The 16455-nt window shown below is 49.8% G+C and overlaps 1 protein-coding gene across 2 annotated transcripts in view; it reads left to right on the forward strand.

Moving 5' to 3' along the window:
* Window positions 1–16455, forward strand: part of tmbim1a (transmembrane BAX inhibitor motif containing 1a) — a 70343-nt gene that overhangs the window by 42373 nt on the left and 11515 nt on the right. For both annotated transcript variants that reach the window (XM_072580036.1, XM_072580037.1), the window contains exons 4-7: window positions 7586–7650; window positions 8323–8376; window positions 11710–11760; window positions 12970–13009. In XM_072580036.1, the coding sequence (XP_072436137.1) occupies window positions 7586–7650; window positions 8323–8376; window positions 11710–11760; window positions 12970–13009 (210 nt within the window). The remainder of the gene's footprint in view (window positions 1–7585; window positions 7651–8322; window positions 8377–11709; window positions 11761–12969; window positions 13010–16455) is intronic.

The following is a 16455-nucleotide window of genomic DNA, read 5'->3' on the forward strand; positions in this document are numbered from 1 at the left end:
TGCTTCAATACCTGAGGAGTTGAGAATTGTGCCGACCAGTACAATCATCGGTGACCATCCCCACTTCTGACCTTATGATGGAGAGAAGGTCATTGGTGAAGCAGCTGAAGATGGTTGGGCCGAGGACACTCCCCTGAAGAACTCCAAGCCCCTCTTTGGCGCAATGGTAGTGTTCCTACCACTTGCCCAGGAGGCCTGGATTTAAGTCCCACCTGCTCCGAAGGTGTGTAATAACATCTCTGAACAGGTTGACAAGAAAAATAGGTATTCTGAGGAATTCTATGGTGCTCTTGTGGTACAGTGGTAGTGTCTCTTGCTCTGGATCAGGGATCTGGGTTCAATTTTCACTTGATGCAGAGATATGTAATAACATCTCTGAACAGAGGTGTTTGATTAGAAAATATCTATCCTGAGGAACCCCTGTAGGGGTGTCCTGGAGCTGAGGTGACTGACCTCCAACAACCACAACCAGTTTCCAATGTGCCAGGTATGACACTAACCATAGAGTCTCAGCACGGAAACAGACCCTTCGGTCCAACCAGTCCGTGCCAAACATAATCCCAAACTAAACTAGTCTCACCTGCTTGCTCCTGGCCCATATCCCTCCAAATCTTTCCTAATAATGTACTTATCCAAATGTCTTTTAAACGTTGTAATTGTAGTCACATACACCACTTCGTAAGGAAGTTCATTCCACACACAAACCACTCTCTGTGTAAACATTTGCCCCTCATGTCGATCTTAAATCTCTCTCCTCTCACCTTCAAATCCCCTATCCTCTGGAAAAGACAACTACCATTAACTCTTATCTATACCGTTCATTATTTTATAAACTTTTATAAGGTCTCCTCTCAATCTCCGACACTCCAGTGAAAAAAGGTCCCAGCCTCTCCTTATAACACAAACCTTCTGTACCTGGCAACATCCTGGTAAATCTCTAGCAGAGAATTTTTCTCTGGTACCTATTGATTCCAGTTTAGCCAGGACTTCTTGATGCCACACTCAGTCGAATGCAGCCTTGATGTCAAGGGCTGTCCCTCTCCCCTCTGGAATTCAGCTCTTTTGTCCATGTTTGACCCAAGGCTGTAATGAGGTCAGGAGCTGGGTGACCCTGCGGGAACTCAAACTGGGCATCACTGAGCAGGTTATTGCTGAGCAGATGCTGCTTGATAGCTCTGTTGATGACACCTTCCCATCACTTTACTGATGATCGAGAGTAGACTGATGGGGTGGTAATTGGCTGGATTGAATATGTCCTGCTTTTTATGTACAGGACGTACCTGGGCAATTTTGCACATTGTCGGGTAGATGCCAGTGTTGTAACTGGACTGGAACAGCTTGGAGAGGGGAGAGGCAAGTTCTGGAGCACACGTCTTCACTACTATTGCCAGGATGTTGTCAGAGCCTGTAGCCTTTGCAGTATCTAGTGCCTCCAGCCATTTCTTGATATCACGTGGAGTGAATCAAATTGGCTGAAGACTGGTAGCTCTGATGCTGGGGACCATTGGAGGAGGCTAAGATGGATCATCCACTCGACACTCTGTGAATGCTACAACATTACAGTTTGCCCTGATGTGCTGGGCTCTTCCAACATTGAGGATGGGGAGATTTGTGGAGCCTCCTCCTCCAGTGAATTGTCCACCACCATTCACGACTGGATGTGGCAGGAGTGCAGAGCTTCGATCTGATCTGTTGGTTGTGGAATCGCTTAGCTCTGTCAATCACTTGATGCTTCTGCTGTGTGGCAATGCAAGTAGTCCTGTTTGGAAGCTTCACCAGGTTTTTAGGCTTGCCTGGTTTTGCTCCTGGCATGCTGTCCCCTGTGTTCTCTCACCTGGAGTATGAGTTTTGTTTGTGAGTGTCCCCAGCGCCTGTGTATGGTTCAGTGAGGCCTCTCCACACCCTTCGCCTGATTCCCCAAGTCGATCAGTTCTGGAAAAGGGTAGAGGTGAATGTGGCAGAGTTTGGGGACAGGGACTGTGAGATTTGCAAGCAGTTTCGCACAGAGAGTGAAGAGGTATTGGAGGTTTTCGCGTGTTTTAAAGGGGACAAATCCCCAGGCACAGATGGATTGTATCCCAGGATGCTCTGGGAGATGAGCAAGGAAATTACAGAGGCCCTGACCTAAATTATCAAATCACCTTTGGCCACAGGGGAGGTGCCAGAGACTGGAGGACAGTGAATGTGGTTCCATTTGACAAGAATGGTGGTAGAGACAGACCAGGGAACTATAGATGAGGGATTCTAACCTCTGTAGTAGGGAACTACTGGAGAAAATTAATCTCTGTGTAGAGAAGCAAGATTTAATTAGGTATAGACAATATGGGTTTGTTGGAGGGAGGTCATGCCAAACAAAACAGAATATTTTGAGGAGCTTCAGATTGCAGTGTGTTGGAGGTGGGTGAAGGGCAGTGTATTGGAGGTGGGCGAAGGTCCACGCTGGCCTATTACCTGCCCTCGACCTCTTCATTTCCAACTGCCGCCGGGACATTAACCGCCTCAACCTGTCTACCCCCCTCCCCCACTCCAACCTCTCACTCTCACAACATGCAGCCCTCGAATCCCTCTTCTCCAATCCCAACCTCACCATCAAGCCAACGGATAAAGGGGGCACAGTGATAGTCTGGCGCACTGACCTCTACACCGCTGAAGCCAAACACCAACTCGAGGACACCTCTTCCTACTGCCCCCTCGACCATGACCCCACCCCCCATCACCAAACCATCATCTCCCAGACCATACAGAACCTCATCACCTCAGGAGATCTCCCACCCACAGCTTCCAACCTCATAGTCCGGGAACCCCGCACTGCCCGGTTCTACCTCCTTCCCAAGATCCACAAGCCTGACCACCCTGGCCGACCCATTGTCTCAGCATGCTCCTGCCCCACTGAACTCATCTCTATCTACCTCGACACTGTCCAATCCCCCCTAGTCCAGGAACTCCCCACATACGTTCGAGACACCACCCACACCCTCCACCTCCTCCAAGACTTCCGTTTCCTTGGCTCCCAATGCCTCATCTTCACCATGGATATCCACTCCCTCTACACCTCCATCCGCCATGACCAGGGCCTCCAAGCCCTCCGTGTTTTCCTCTCCAGACGTCCCCAACAGTACCCTTCCACTGACACTCATTCGTTTGGCCGAACTGGTCCTCACCCTTAACAATTTCTCCGTTGAATCCTCCCACTTGCTCCAGACCAAAGGGGTAGCCATGGGCACACATATGGGCCCCAGCTATGCCTGTCTCTTTGTTGGCTACGTGAAGCAGTTGATCTTCCGGAATTACACCGGCACCACTCCCCACCTCTTCCTCCGCTACATTGATGACTGCATTGGCGCCACCACGTGCTCCCGTGAGGAGGTTGAGCAATTCATCAACTTCACCAACACATTCCACCCTGACCTTACGTTTATCTGGACCATCTCTGACACCTCCCTCCCCTTCCTGGACCTCTCCATCTCCATTAATGATGACCGACTAGACACTGACATTTTTTGGATTAGTGGTGCTAGAAGAGCACAGCAGTTCAGGCAGCATCCAGCGAGCAGCGAAATCGATGTTTCGGGCAAAAACCCTTCATCAGGAATAAAGGCAGTGAGCCTGAAGCATGGAGAGATAAGCTAGAGGAGGGTGGGGGTGGGGAGAGAGTAGCATAGAGTACAATGGTTGAGTGGGGGAGGAGATGAAGGTGATAGGTCAAGGAGGAGAGGGTGGAGTGGATAGGTGGAAAAGAAGATAGGCAGGTCGGACAAGTCAAGGAGACAGTTACTGAGCTGGAAGTTTGAAACTAGGATGAGATGGGGGAAGGAGAAATGAGGAAGCTGTTGAAGTCCACGTTGATGCCTGGGGTTGAAGTGTTCCGAGGCGGAAGATGAGGCATTCTTCCTCCAGGCGTCTGGTGGTGAGGGAGCGGCGGTGAAGGAGGCCCAGGACCTCCATGTCCTCGGCAGAGTGGGAGGGGGAGTTGAAATGTTGGGCCACGGGGCGGTTTGGTTGATTGGTGCGGGTGTCCCGGAGATGTTCCCTAAAGCGCTCTGCTAGGAGGCGCCCAGTCTCCCCAATGTAGAGGAGACCACATCGGGAGCAACGGATACAATAAATGATATTGGTAGATGTGCAGGTGAAACTTTGATGGATGTGGAAGGCTCCTTTAGGGCCTTGGATAGAGGTGAGGGAGGAGGTGTGGGCACAGGTTTTACAGTTCCTGCGGTGGCAGGGGAAAGTGCCAGAATGGGAGGGTGGGTCGTAGGGGGGTGTGGACCTGACCAGGTAGTCACGGAGGGAACGGTCTTTGCGGAAGGCGGAAAGGGGTGGGGAGGGAAATATATCCCTGGTGGTGGGGTCTTTTTGGAAGTGGCGGAAATGTCGGCGGATGATTTGGTTTATGCGAAGGTTGGTAGGGTGGAAGGTGAGCACCAGGGGCGTTCTGTCCTTGTTACGGTTGGAGGGGTGGGGTCTGAGGGCAGAGGTGCGTGATGTGGACAAGATGCATTGGAGGGCATCTTTAACCACGTGGGAAGGGAAATTGCGGTCTCTAAAGAAGGAGGCCATCTGGTGTTCCTTGTTACGGTTGAAACCCACCGACTCCCACAGCTACCTGGATTACGCCTCTTCCCACCCTACCTCTTGCAAAAATGCCATCCCGTATTCCCAATTCCTCCGCCTCCGCCGGATCTGCTCCCAGGAGGACCAGTTCCACCACAGAACACACCAGATGGCCTCTTTCTTTAGAGACCGTAATTTCCCCTCTCACGTGGTTAAAGATGCCCTCCAATGCATCTCGTCTACATCCTGCACCTCTGCCCTCAGACCCCACCCCTCCAAACGTATCAAGGACCGAACGCCCCTTCGCATAAACCAAATCATCCACCGACATTTCCGCTACCTCCAAACAGACCCCACCACTAGGAATATATTTCCCTCCCCACCCCTTTCCGCCTTCCGCAAAGACCGTTCCCTCCGTGACTAGCTGGTCAGGTCCGCGCCCCCCTACAACCCACCCTCCCATCCTAGCACTTTTCCCTGCCACCGCAGGAACTGTAAAACCTGTGCCCACACCTCCTCCCTCACCTCTATCCAAGGCCCTAAAGGAGCCTTCCACATCCATCAACGTTTTACCTGCACATCCACTAATATCATTTATTGTATCCGTTGCTCCTGATGCGGTCCCCTCTACATTGGGGAGACTGGGCGCCTCCTAGCAGAGCGCTTTAGGGAACATCTCCGGGACACCCGCACCAATCAACCACACCGCCCTGTGGCCCAACATTTCAACTCCCCCTCCCACTCTGCCGAGGACATGGAGGCCCTGGGCCTCCTTCACCGCCGCTCCCTCACCACCAGACGCCTGGAGGAAGAACGCCTCATCCTAGTTCTAAACTTCCAGCTCAGCACTGTCCCCAGGACTTGTCCAGACTTGTCCTACCTGCCTATCTCCTTTTCCACCTATCCACTCCACCCTCTCCTCCCTGACCTATCACCTTCATCCCCTCCCCCACTCACCCATTCTACTCTATACTACTTTCTCCCCACCCCCACCCTCCTCTAGCTTATCTCTCCACGCTTCAGGCTCACTGCCTTTATTCCTGATGAAGGGCTTTTGCCCGAAACGTCAATTTCGAAGCTCCTTGGATGCTACCTGAACTGCTGTGCTCTTCCAGCACCACTAATCCAGAATATTTTGAGGAGGTGACCAAGTGTTTGCATAAATTTAGTGCAGCTAATGTAGTTGATATGAATTTCAGTGAGGCCTTTAACAAGGTTTCTCATGGGAAACCGATACAGAAGCTAATAATTCTTGGGTTCTTGGGCAACATGGCAAGTTGGATCCAAAATTGACATTAGTGACAGGCGACAGAGGGTGGTGGAGGAGGCCTCAGTATGTAGTGTCTACCACAGGGATCAGGGATGGCTCTCGCGTTGTAGTTAGTGATAATCAGAAGTGATGTAGATGAGAACGGTGGTGTGTGGTAGCAGAAGGGTGTTGGTTATAAGGAAGTCTGGATGGCACAAAGATTGACTGAGGAGGAAGCTGTGAGGTTACAGGAGGGTGTAAACAGATTGGTCAGAGGGCCAGGTCAGTATCAGATAGAATTGAACCCTGATAAATGTGACGGGGTGCACTTTGGAAGAAGGAACAAGACGAAGGAGTACTCAATGGATGGCAGGACACGAGGATGCTCAGAGGGATTTTGGGGAGCTTGTCCAGGGATTCCTGAAGGTAGCAGGGCAGGGTAATAGGATGGGTAAGGTGGCATTATGAGATGCTTGCCTTTTTCAATGAAGGCATAGACTATAAGGAGCAGGGAGGTGATGTTGGAGATGGACAGGATTTTGGTTAGGCCACAGCTGGTCCCCACACTATAGAAAGGATGTGATTGTACTGGAGGTGGGGTAGAGGGAGATTCACCAGGAAGGTGCCTGGGATGGAGCATTTCAGCGATGAAGAGGGGCTGGAGAAGCTTGGAGTGTTTTCCTGAGAGCAGAGAAAGCTGGGAATGGAGGGTGTGACCTGGGGTGGCACGGTGGCTCAGTGGTTAGCACTGCTCTCTCACAGCACCAGGAACCCGGGTTCGATTCTAGCCTCGGGCAACTATCTGTGTGAAGTTTGCACATTCTCCCCATGTCTGCGTGGGTTTCCCCCCCAGTGCTCTGGCTTCCTCCCACCATCCAAAGATGCGCAGGTTCGGTGAATTGGCCAGGCTAAATTCCCTATAGTGTTCGGTGCATTTGTCAGAGGGAAATGGGTCTGGGTGGGTTACCGTTCAGAAAGTCGGTGTGGACTGGTTGGGCCGAAGGGCCTGTTTCCACACTGTAGGGAGTCTAATCTGGTAGAGGTGTGTATGATTATGAGGGGCATGGACTGGAAGGGGAATAGGAAACAGCTGTTGAAGGGGCAAGAACAAGGGGGCATCATTTTAAAGTGAAAGGTGGGAGATTTGGAACAGAGTTGAACAAAGATTTTCCCCAAGAGGAAGGAGGGAGCCAGGAATGCACTGCCTTGGGGGATACCAAACCCCACAACCTTTAAAAAGCACTTGGATGAACACTTGACAATTTCGGAACATGCAAGGCTATGGGCCTAGAGCGGGAAAGTGGGACTAGTGTCAGTAGGTCAGCACGGCCAGGAAGGGTCAGTTCTATGCTCAATGACCCCAGGCAAGGGAGGATTGAAGTGGACTGGCTTGGAATCTCCTGTTTATTTCCATTAATGTTCACATTTCTCTCCCACATTCCCTCTCTCTCCTTGTCCCCTCTCCCCGTCTCTTGCATCCTTTTTGTCCTTTCCATTCTTCTTCCCTCCCTCTCTCTCCCTACACCGCCTGGCTCTCCCTATCCCTCCATCTCTCTCTCTCTCTCTCCCATCCCTATCTTTCCTTCACCATTCTTTTGTGGCCTTGCATCTCTTTCTCTCTCTCTCTCTCTCTATCTATCTCTCTCTCTCTCTCTCTCTCTCTATCTCTTCCCACCATCCCCCCACCCCATCTCACACTTTCTCTCCTCCCCGACCCTCAATCTCTTCCTTCCTTTCCCTAACCTTCTTCCCCTCTCCCTCCCCACATCAATCTCTATCCCATAGGTTTACATGATCCTTACGGCTCAGTTGTTGGTCACCTTTGGGATTGTCGCCATCTTCACATTCAGGTGAGTTAGACTGGAGCGGGTGTATCCCAGGAATTTCAGATCGGTTTCTGTTTCTGCCTGCGCTGAAGCCAGGAGCTAGGTATCTCTGGAATTGTGCAAGGGTTACCTGCTACACGTCGGGGTGGGTGAGTGGAACGGGGACTCACACACAAACCTCTCTCAGTGCTGGCACTGTCGTCGGGTCAGTACTGAGGGAGCGCCACACTGTGGGAGGGTCAGTGCTGAGGGAGTGCTGCACTGTCTGAATGAAGTTGACGTGTGTGTGTGTGTGTGTATGTGTGCACTCCCTCCCCCGACATCTGTGTTGTGAAGCCTCCCTTTTTCTCCCTCTGTCTTGTTGCTCTTATGTCTAACTGACTGCAGAGTTCTGGCTTTCAGTTTCAGTTTTCGTTTGATAAAACTGTTAGCAGCCAGTGACACAGTTACCCCTGCTGCTGGAATATTCAAACTCGACTGTGATGCCCTGCTGAGTCAAATAGCCTGAGTATTCACCATCCTCACTGTCAGACAGCGAGAGAGTGGTGTTTGTCTAACAGCCTGTCTTGCTGCATGTCAGGGACTGTACACGTCAGGAAGGGAAAATGGGTTTTCTGCTTTAAATATTATTTTTAATGAATCTTTTTGTTTTGGGTTTTGTTGTGGAGAAGGTAACAGTTCTTTCATCCTTTGCAGTGCTCCAGTGCAGCATTTTGTACGCACGAACTCCGCAGTTTACTGGGCGGCTTAGTAAGTAATAATTCCACGTCAGCTTCATCAAACCAGAGACCATTCGGTCCATTCACTCAGTGTTGATCCTTCATTTCGACCTCCTTGGAGATGGAGGTTGGGTGTGGGAGTGGGAGGGAGGGGTTGTGGAGGTGGGTTGTTGGGGGCATTGGGAATCAGGGTACGTGAGTCCCCTCACTCTGTGGGAGTGAGTTTCTCATTCTCTCTCCTCTCCCCATCAGCGTGAGGCTCCCATTCTCCCCCAATCCTTTTGGGAGTGAGCCCCCCATTGTCACCCACTCCGCGTGGGAGCAAGTCCCCCACTCCCTGTGGGAGCGAGTCCCCCATTCTCTCCCACTCCCTGTGGGAGCAAGTCCCCCATTCTCTCCCAATCCATGTTGGAGCAGGTTCCCATTTTTCCCCACTCCCTGTGGGAGCGAGTCCCCCGTTCTCCCCCACTCCCTGTGGGAGCGAGTCCCCCGTTCTCCCCCACTCCGTGTGGGATGAGTCCCCCATTTTCCCAAATCTCTTGGGATGGTGTGAAATGACATTTCTCCTGAATGTCCAATTGGATTTGTTGGTGAGTACTGTTTCTTTCTGCTCCAAAGTTCTGGCACCGCTCACAAGTGGAATTTTGCTCATGGTTACTCTTGGACCCTTCCTAAACCCCTCCCCAAAACCCAACTCCCACCTCCTCTGAGCTGCTCCTTTAAAAACCCCATTCACCATGTCATTGGGTGACCTATCTGAGTGTCTCCTCACAGTCTCTGCCTGATATTGTTAACTGTCTCGGTGAACTGACCTGTGATGTGTAATCTGTTTAAGGTGTGAAATTTTACCTTGTTCTCCTCCTCACTCGTAGGGGGTGTCAGTGGGGGTGAACATTTGGAATGTTTGGAGTTGTAGAAGCTCAGTCTTTCAGAAGGTTCAAGTCTGTAGATTTTTACATATTACAAACATGAAGGGACATGGGTATAGTTCCCCCAAAACCTTCAGAGGACATCCACAACATCCATTCCCTCCACACCGATGCTGAGTAGCAGCAGTGTGTACCATCTACAAGATGTACTGCAGAAACTCACCAAACATCCTCAGATAGCACCTTCCAAACCCACAAACACTTCCATCTAGAAGGACAAGGGCAGCAGATACATGGGAACACCACCCCCTGCAAGTTCCCCTCCAAGGCCCTCACCATCCTGACTTGGAAATATATCTCTGTTCCTTTAGTGTCGCTGGGTCAAAATCTGGGAATTCCCTCCTTAAGGACATTGTGGGTCAACCTACAGCACATGGACTGCAGCGGTTCAAGAAGGCAGCTCACCCCCACCTTCTCAAGGGACAACTAGGGATGGGGCAATAAATGCACGGCCCAGCCAGTGACCCCTATATCCCACAAATGAATTTTAAAAAGTTCTGGAAGAGATGTGAATGCATGGGATGCGTTGTCAGTGGTGGTGTTGGAAGCAGAGTCATGAGGGACATTTAAGCGACTGCTGGATGTGCACATGGACAGCAGTGAATTGAGGGGGGCATAGGTTAGGTTATTTTATTTTAGGAGAAAGTGAGGACTGCAGATGCTGGAGATCAGAGCTGAAAATGTGTTGCTGGAAAAGCACAGCAGGTCAGGCAGCATCCAAGGAGCAGGAGAATCGACGTTTCGGGCATGAGCCCTTAAGAAGGGCTCATGCCCGAAACGTCAATTCTCCTGCTCCTTGGCTGCTGCCTGACCTGCGCTTTACTAGCAATACATTTTCAGCTATTTTATTTTAGATTAGGAATAATCCTCAGTACAACATCATGGGCCGAAGGGCCTGTTCTGTGCTGTACTTTTCTGTGTTCTATGTTCTATGGTGTTGAATTCGATGATATCATTGAACAGCAGGACAGGCTTGTGGGAGTAATTGGCCTCCTCTTGGTCCTGTTTCTGGTGTAAATGCAAATTGTTGTTGCTTGATATTGAAACAAAATAATCACAATTTGGGTTTCCTGAGGGTGTGAGGATCTGGAATTGGTACCCAGTCTTGAGCTGAGGGGACAGTGTGGTTTCAGATTGAGGAAAATCTCAGGGGGCCGTGGTCGACACAAACCGGCCAATCTTAAACCAGTCAGTTCACAGCCTTGGGCTCAGCTATCGCCACCGCATCGTCGCTAAGACCAGTTGTCTCTACATTGTCACATCACCTGACTTTGATCCCTACCTGGGCTGTTCAGTTGCTGAAACCTTCATTCACCCCCATAGTCACCCTCCACACTCTGACTATCCCAGCATAGATCAGATTAGATTACTTACAGTGTGGAAACAGGCCCTTCGGCCCAACAAGTCCACACCGACCCTCCGAAGGTCAACCCACCCAGACCCATTCCCCTACATTTACCCCTTCACCTAACATTACGGGCAATTCACCTAACCTGCACATCTTTGGACTGTGGGAGGAAACCCACGCAGACACGGGGAGAATGTGTAAACTCCACACAGACAGTTGCCTGAGGCGGGAATTGAACCCGGGTCTCTGGCGCTGTGAGGCAGCAGTGCTAACCACTGTGCCATCGTGCCACGTACGCCTGGCTGCCCTCACATCCTCCTGTCCATAAACTTGGGATCATTCAAATCTCTGCTGCCCATGCCTGACCATATAGCGAGTCCCCCCTGCTGTTCTCCAGCGTGTGCTCACCGACCTGTGCTGGCTCCTAGTCACACAGCCCCTTGATTTAAATATTATCATCTTGTTTTCAAATCCCTCCAGGAAGGAGAAAGTGGGGATTGCAGATGCTGGGGATCAGAGTCAAAAAGTGTGGCACTGGAAAAGCACAGCCAGTCAGGCAGCGTCCGAGGAGCAGGAGAATCAATGTTTCGAGCGAAAGCCCTTCATTAGCAATTCCCGATGAAGAGCTTATGCCTGAAACATTGACTCTCCTGCTCCTCGGATGCTGCCTGACCGGCTGTGCTTTTCCAGCACCACACTTTTTGACTCAAATCCCTCCAGGCCCCAGGTCACCCTATCTCTGTAATCTGCTGTCACCCCTCAGTTTCCCAGGAGCTCGGTGTCATTTTGATGGGTCTGTTCCCCATTTTAATCGCTCTGCTGTTGGGCCCCGTGCTCAAGTTCTGGAGTTCCTTCTCTCCCTTTTCCTCTTCCCCCTGTCCCCCTCTTCTTTAAACCAAGGCCATTTGACCATCTGTTCTGAGGTGGTTCACCATCAAACTTTCTGACTTGTGAAACTCCTGGGTAGTGGCGTTGTGGACGTGATCGTGTTAATGGCGCTATTGAAATACAAATTGTTGTTCTGATTGTTGCCCTCTCCTCACTGTTTTGTAACACTGACTGACTGATTTCTGATTTCCTTCCCCAGTGGAGTGTTCATCGTGATATATTTTGTCCTGATCTGTTGTGAAGGACCCAGGTAGGTTCCCCTGTTATCACCGGCCTCTTTCTCCCACACTGGTGGGAGCGGTGTGAAGTGGGGAGGGGTCTGGATGAAGGTGGGCATCAGGGGTGAGAGTCCTGTAGTTAGGGGGTCGGAATGAGGGGCTGGTGGGGGAGCGGAGTATGGGTTGGGGGTGAGGGTGGGGAGCGGGGTATGTGTTGGGGGTGAGGGTGGGGAGCGGGGTGTGGGTGAGGGGTGGGAGTGGTGGAGCAGGAGTGTGGGTGAGGGGTGGGTTGTGGGTGAGGGTGCAGGGGTGTGTGGATGAGGGATGGGTTGGGGGTGAGGGTGGAGGGGGGTATGGATGAGGGGTGGGTTGGGGTGAGGGTGGAGGGGAGGGGGTATGTGGGTGAGGGAATAGTGGGTGGTGGGGGTGCGGTGAGGGTGGGCCTGTTCCCCATTAAGCTCCCTTCCTCCCACCGGCTCCACGTCCTACCACCCAGAGGTCTCTGAGTCGTGACCGAGGATCTGGGTTTCCCATGGTTCTCCTGATGCTGTCTGTCCTGTGTGTAAGAGCGAACCACCCAGTGTGTGTCCATGCAGCACCATTCCCCTTTCGTCCCCACTCTGCCCATTGCAGCCGTTAAAGCCCATTTCTGTTCTGTTTGAAAGGCAGCTGACAGCACACATTACACTTTGACTTCAGCGGCCCATAGGGGAATCACAAACCACATTCTGCTGAACACAATTCCGGGAAATCCCATGAGCCTATTTAATGTAGAAAATGTCCAAATGATTCCATCTCTTCCAACTACCTTAGGTAATTCTTAAATATCAATAAGATTTCCCAGCGAGATCTGACCTGGTGCCAAGTTATCGCAGAATGATCATAGAATCTCTACAGTGTGGAAACAGGCCCTTTGACCCAACAAGCCCACACACACCCTCCAAAGAGCAACCCACCCAGACCCATTCCTCTACCCTATTACTCTACATTTACCCCAGACTAATGCACCTAACCTACACATCCCTGAACACTATGGGCAATTTAGTGCGGCCAATTTACCTGACCTGTACATTTTAGGATTATGGATGGAAATTGGAGCACCTGGAGGAAACTCGCGCAGACACGAGGAGCCCGAGGCTAGAATCGAACCCAGATCCCTAGTGCTGTGAGGCTAGCCACCATGCCGCCTTTGTCGTCAAATTGTACAAATGTTTGTTTAATCATATGTCTATATTTTTCAGGAGGAAATTTCCATGGAATATGATCCTCTTGGCTATTTTTGTAAGTATCTTCAAAATTCCTTAATAATTTATCTTTTAAATTAACTACCCCCTTCCCCATTTCCCCATTCCAGGATCCTGTTCATTCAGACATAATCCTGACCCGATCTGGACAATACTTCACAGTGATCATCTATCTAGATATTTATAGAGTCATAGAGATGTACAGCATGGAAACAGACTCTTCGGTCCAACCCGTCCATGCCGACCACAATAATCTAGTCCCATTTGCCAGCATTTGACCCATATCCCACTAAATCCTTCCTATTCATACACCCATCCAGATGCCTATTAAATGTTGTAATTATATCAGCAACCACCAGTTCCTTTGACAGCTCATTCACTACGTACACCACCCTCTGTATGAACGCATTACCCCTTAGGTCCCTTTTAAATTTTCCCCTCTCGCCTTAAACCAATGCCCTCTTGTTCTGGATTCCCCTACCCTGGGGAAAAGATCTTGTCTATTTATCCTATCCATGCCCCTCATGATTTTAAAACCTCCATAAGGTCACCCCCCCAACCTCCGATGCTCCAGTGATAACAGTCCCAGCCTGTTCAGCCTCTCCCTATAGCTCAAACCCTCCTACTCTGGCAACATCGTTGTAAATATTTTTGGAACCCTTTCAAGTTTCACAATATCCTTCCAATAGGAGGAAGACCAGAATTGCACAGTATTCCAAAAGTGGCCTAACCAACCTCCTGCACAGCCACAACATGACCTTCCAATTCCTATTCTTAAAGCTTTGTCCAATAAAGGAAAGCATACCAAACACCTTCTTCACTATCCTATCTACCTGTGACTCCACTTTCAAGGAGCTATGAACCTGTACTCCAAGGTCTCTTTGTTCAGCAACACTCCCTCGGACCTTACCATTAAGTGTATAAGTCCAGCTAAGATTTGCTTTCCCAAAATGCAGCACCTCACATTTATCTAAGTTCTATTTATTAAGCTCTATCTGCCACTCCTCGGCCCATTGGCCCACCTGATCAAAACTCATTGTACTCTGAGGTAACCTCCTTTGCTGTCAATTTTGGTGTCATCTACAAGCTTCCTAATTATACCTCCTATGTTCATACTCCAATCATTTTTATACATGATGAAAAGTGTGCACTCAGTACCGATCCTTGTGGTACTCTACTCATCACAGGCCTCCAGTCTGAAAAACAACCCTCCACCACCACCCTCTGTCTTCTACCATTGAGTCAGTTCTGTATCCAAATGGTTAGTTCTCCCTGTATTTCATGAGATCTAACCTTGTTAATCAGCCTACCATGAGGTAACTTGTCGAACGCCTTACTGAAGTCCATATAGATCACGGCCACCACTCTGTCTTTATCAATCTTCTTCACTTCTTCAATAAAACTCAATCAAGTTTGTGAGACATGATTTCCCACGCACAAAGCCATGTTGACTATCCCTAATCTGTCCTTGCCTTTCCAAATACATGTACATCCTGTCCCTCAGGATTCCCTCCAACAACTTGCCCACCACCGAGGTCAGGCTCACTGGTCTATAGTTCCCTGACTTGTCCTTACCGCCCTTCTTAAACAGTGGCACCACATTAGCCAACCTCCAGTCTTCCGGCACCTCACCTGTGACTATCGATTATACAAATATCTCAGCAAGAGGCCCAGCAATCACTTCTCTAGCTTCCCACAGAGTTCTAGGGTACACCTGATCAGGTCCTGGGGATTTATCCACCTTTATGTATTTTAAGACATCCAGCACTTCCTCCTATGTAGAACGGACATTGTTCAAGATATTGCTATTTATTTCCCTAAGTTCTCTAATTTCCTCTTCTCCACAGTAAATACTGACGCAACATATTAATTTAGTTCAGGCTTGGAGGGCCGAAGGGCCTGTTCCTGGGCTGTAAATTTTCTTTGTTCTTTGTATCTCCCCCATCTCCTGCGGTTCCACCCATAGGCAGCCTTGCTAATCTTTATGGGGCTCTATTCTCTCTCAAGTTACTCTTTTGTCCTTAATGTATTTGTAGAACCCCTTTAGATTCTGCCTAACCCTATCCGCCAAAGCTATCTCCTCCCTGATTTCCCTATTTAGTATACTCGTACTGCACCTACAGTCTTCTGGGGATTCAGTCAGTCCTGCTGTGTGCATCTGACATCTGCTTCCTTTTTCTTGATATTTGCTCTCAGTTTGTCTTTCATCATCCTGATCCTGCATCATGGCCTTATGGTTTAATTCATTGGCTTCCATTTTCCACCTTTGTGACATTTCCCAATGTCACGTCTGTCTCAGCTCGCCATTGGCCCAGTGTTCCTCCAGCTCCCTCCCGAACAGCATTGTGTCTGTCAGTACACTAAGAAGCTAGTGAGGGCTAGCTGGGTTTGGGTAGGAAATGTTGGCCCAGGCAGCAATGCCCATGTCCCGTTGGAAGACTTTGTTTTTAAGTTGCTGAGACTCCCCAACTGACCATCCACATTCCAGCCTCCGTAAACATAGAACAGTACAGCCCAGGAACAGGCCCTTCGGCCTACCATGACGACACCAACCATGATGCTATTCTAAATTAATCCCATCTTCTTGCCTCTCTCTATTCCCTGCCTGTTCAAGTGACTGTCTAAATGCCTCTTAAACACTGCTTTCATCTCCGCTGGCAGCACATTCCAGTACTTACTACCCTCTGTGTAAAACAAAAACCTTGCCTCGCACATCTCTTTTAAATTTTCCCTCTCTTCTCTTAAACCTATGTCCCTTAACATTTGACATTTTCACCCTGGAATAAAGACCCCACCTAACCCCCATCTCCATACCTCTCATCATCACATATGCTTCTATCAGATTGTCCCCAGTCTCTGACGCTCTAGTGAAAACAATCCAGGTTTTTCCAACCTCTCCTTATAGTGAATACACTCTGATCCAGGCATCATCCCACTAAATCTGAGGTGATCCGGTTAACCTTGCTACTCGTATTGGAACATACACCAAGTCCCGTTCTCCCATCTGCCCTGTGCTGCCTGACTTTCACTGACTCCGAATCAAGTGACACCTGTTTTTATAGACAATAGGTGCAGGAGTAGGCCCTTCTGCCCTTCGAGCCTGCACATCTGTTTTTCATCTGTTATCTCTGTAATCATCTCCAGTTCCACAACCCTCTGAGATTTCTATACTCCTGTAATTGCTGGCCTCCTGCATTTCTCCAATTTTAATCACTCCAACATTGACGCTGTGCCCATAGCTCCCTTGGCCCTGAGGTCTACTACACATTCCCTAAGCCTGTTCTCCCTCCCTTCTCTCTGTCTCTGTCTCTCTCTCTGTCTCTCTCTCTCTCTCTCTCACACCATTCCTAACATCACCTACTTCTGCTTGGTGTCAGTTTTTTTTATGTTCCCATTCACGGGATGTGGGTGGCACCCAGCATTTATTGCCCGTCCCTAGTTGCCCCTTGAGAAGGTGGGGGTGAGCTACCTTCTTGACCCACT

This window comes from Chiloscyllium punctatum, chromosome 10, assembly GCF_047496795.1.
Source record: "Chiloscyllium punctatum isolate Juve2018m chromosome 10, sChiPun1.3, whole genome shotgun sequence".
In the NCBI taxonomy this organism is placed as follows: domain Eukaryota; kingdom Metazoa; phylum Chordata; class Chondrichthyes; order Orectolobiformes; family Hemiscylliidae; genus Chiloscyllium; species Chiloscyllium punctatum.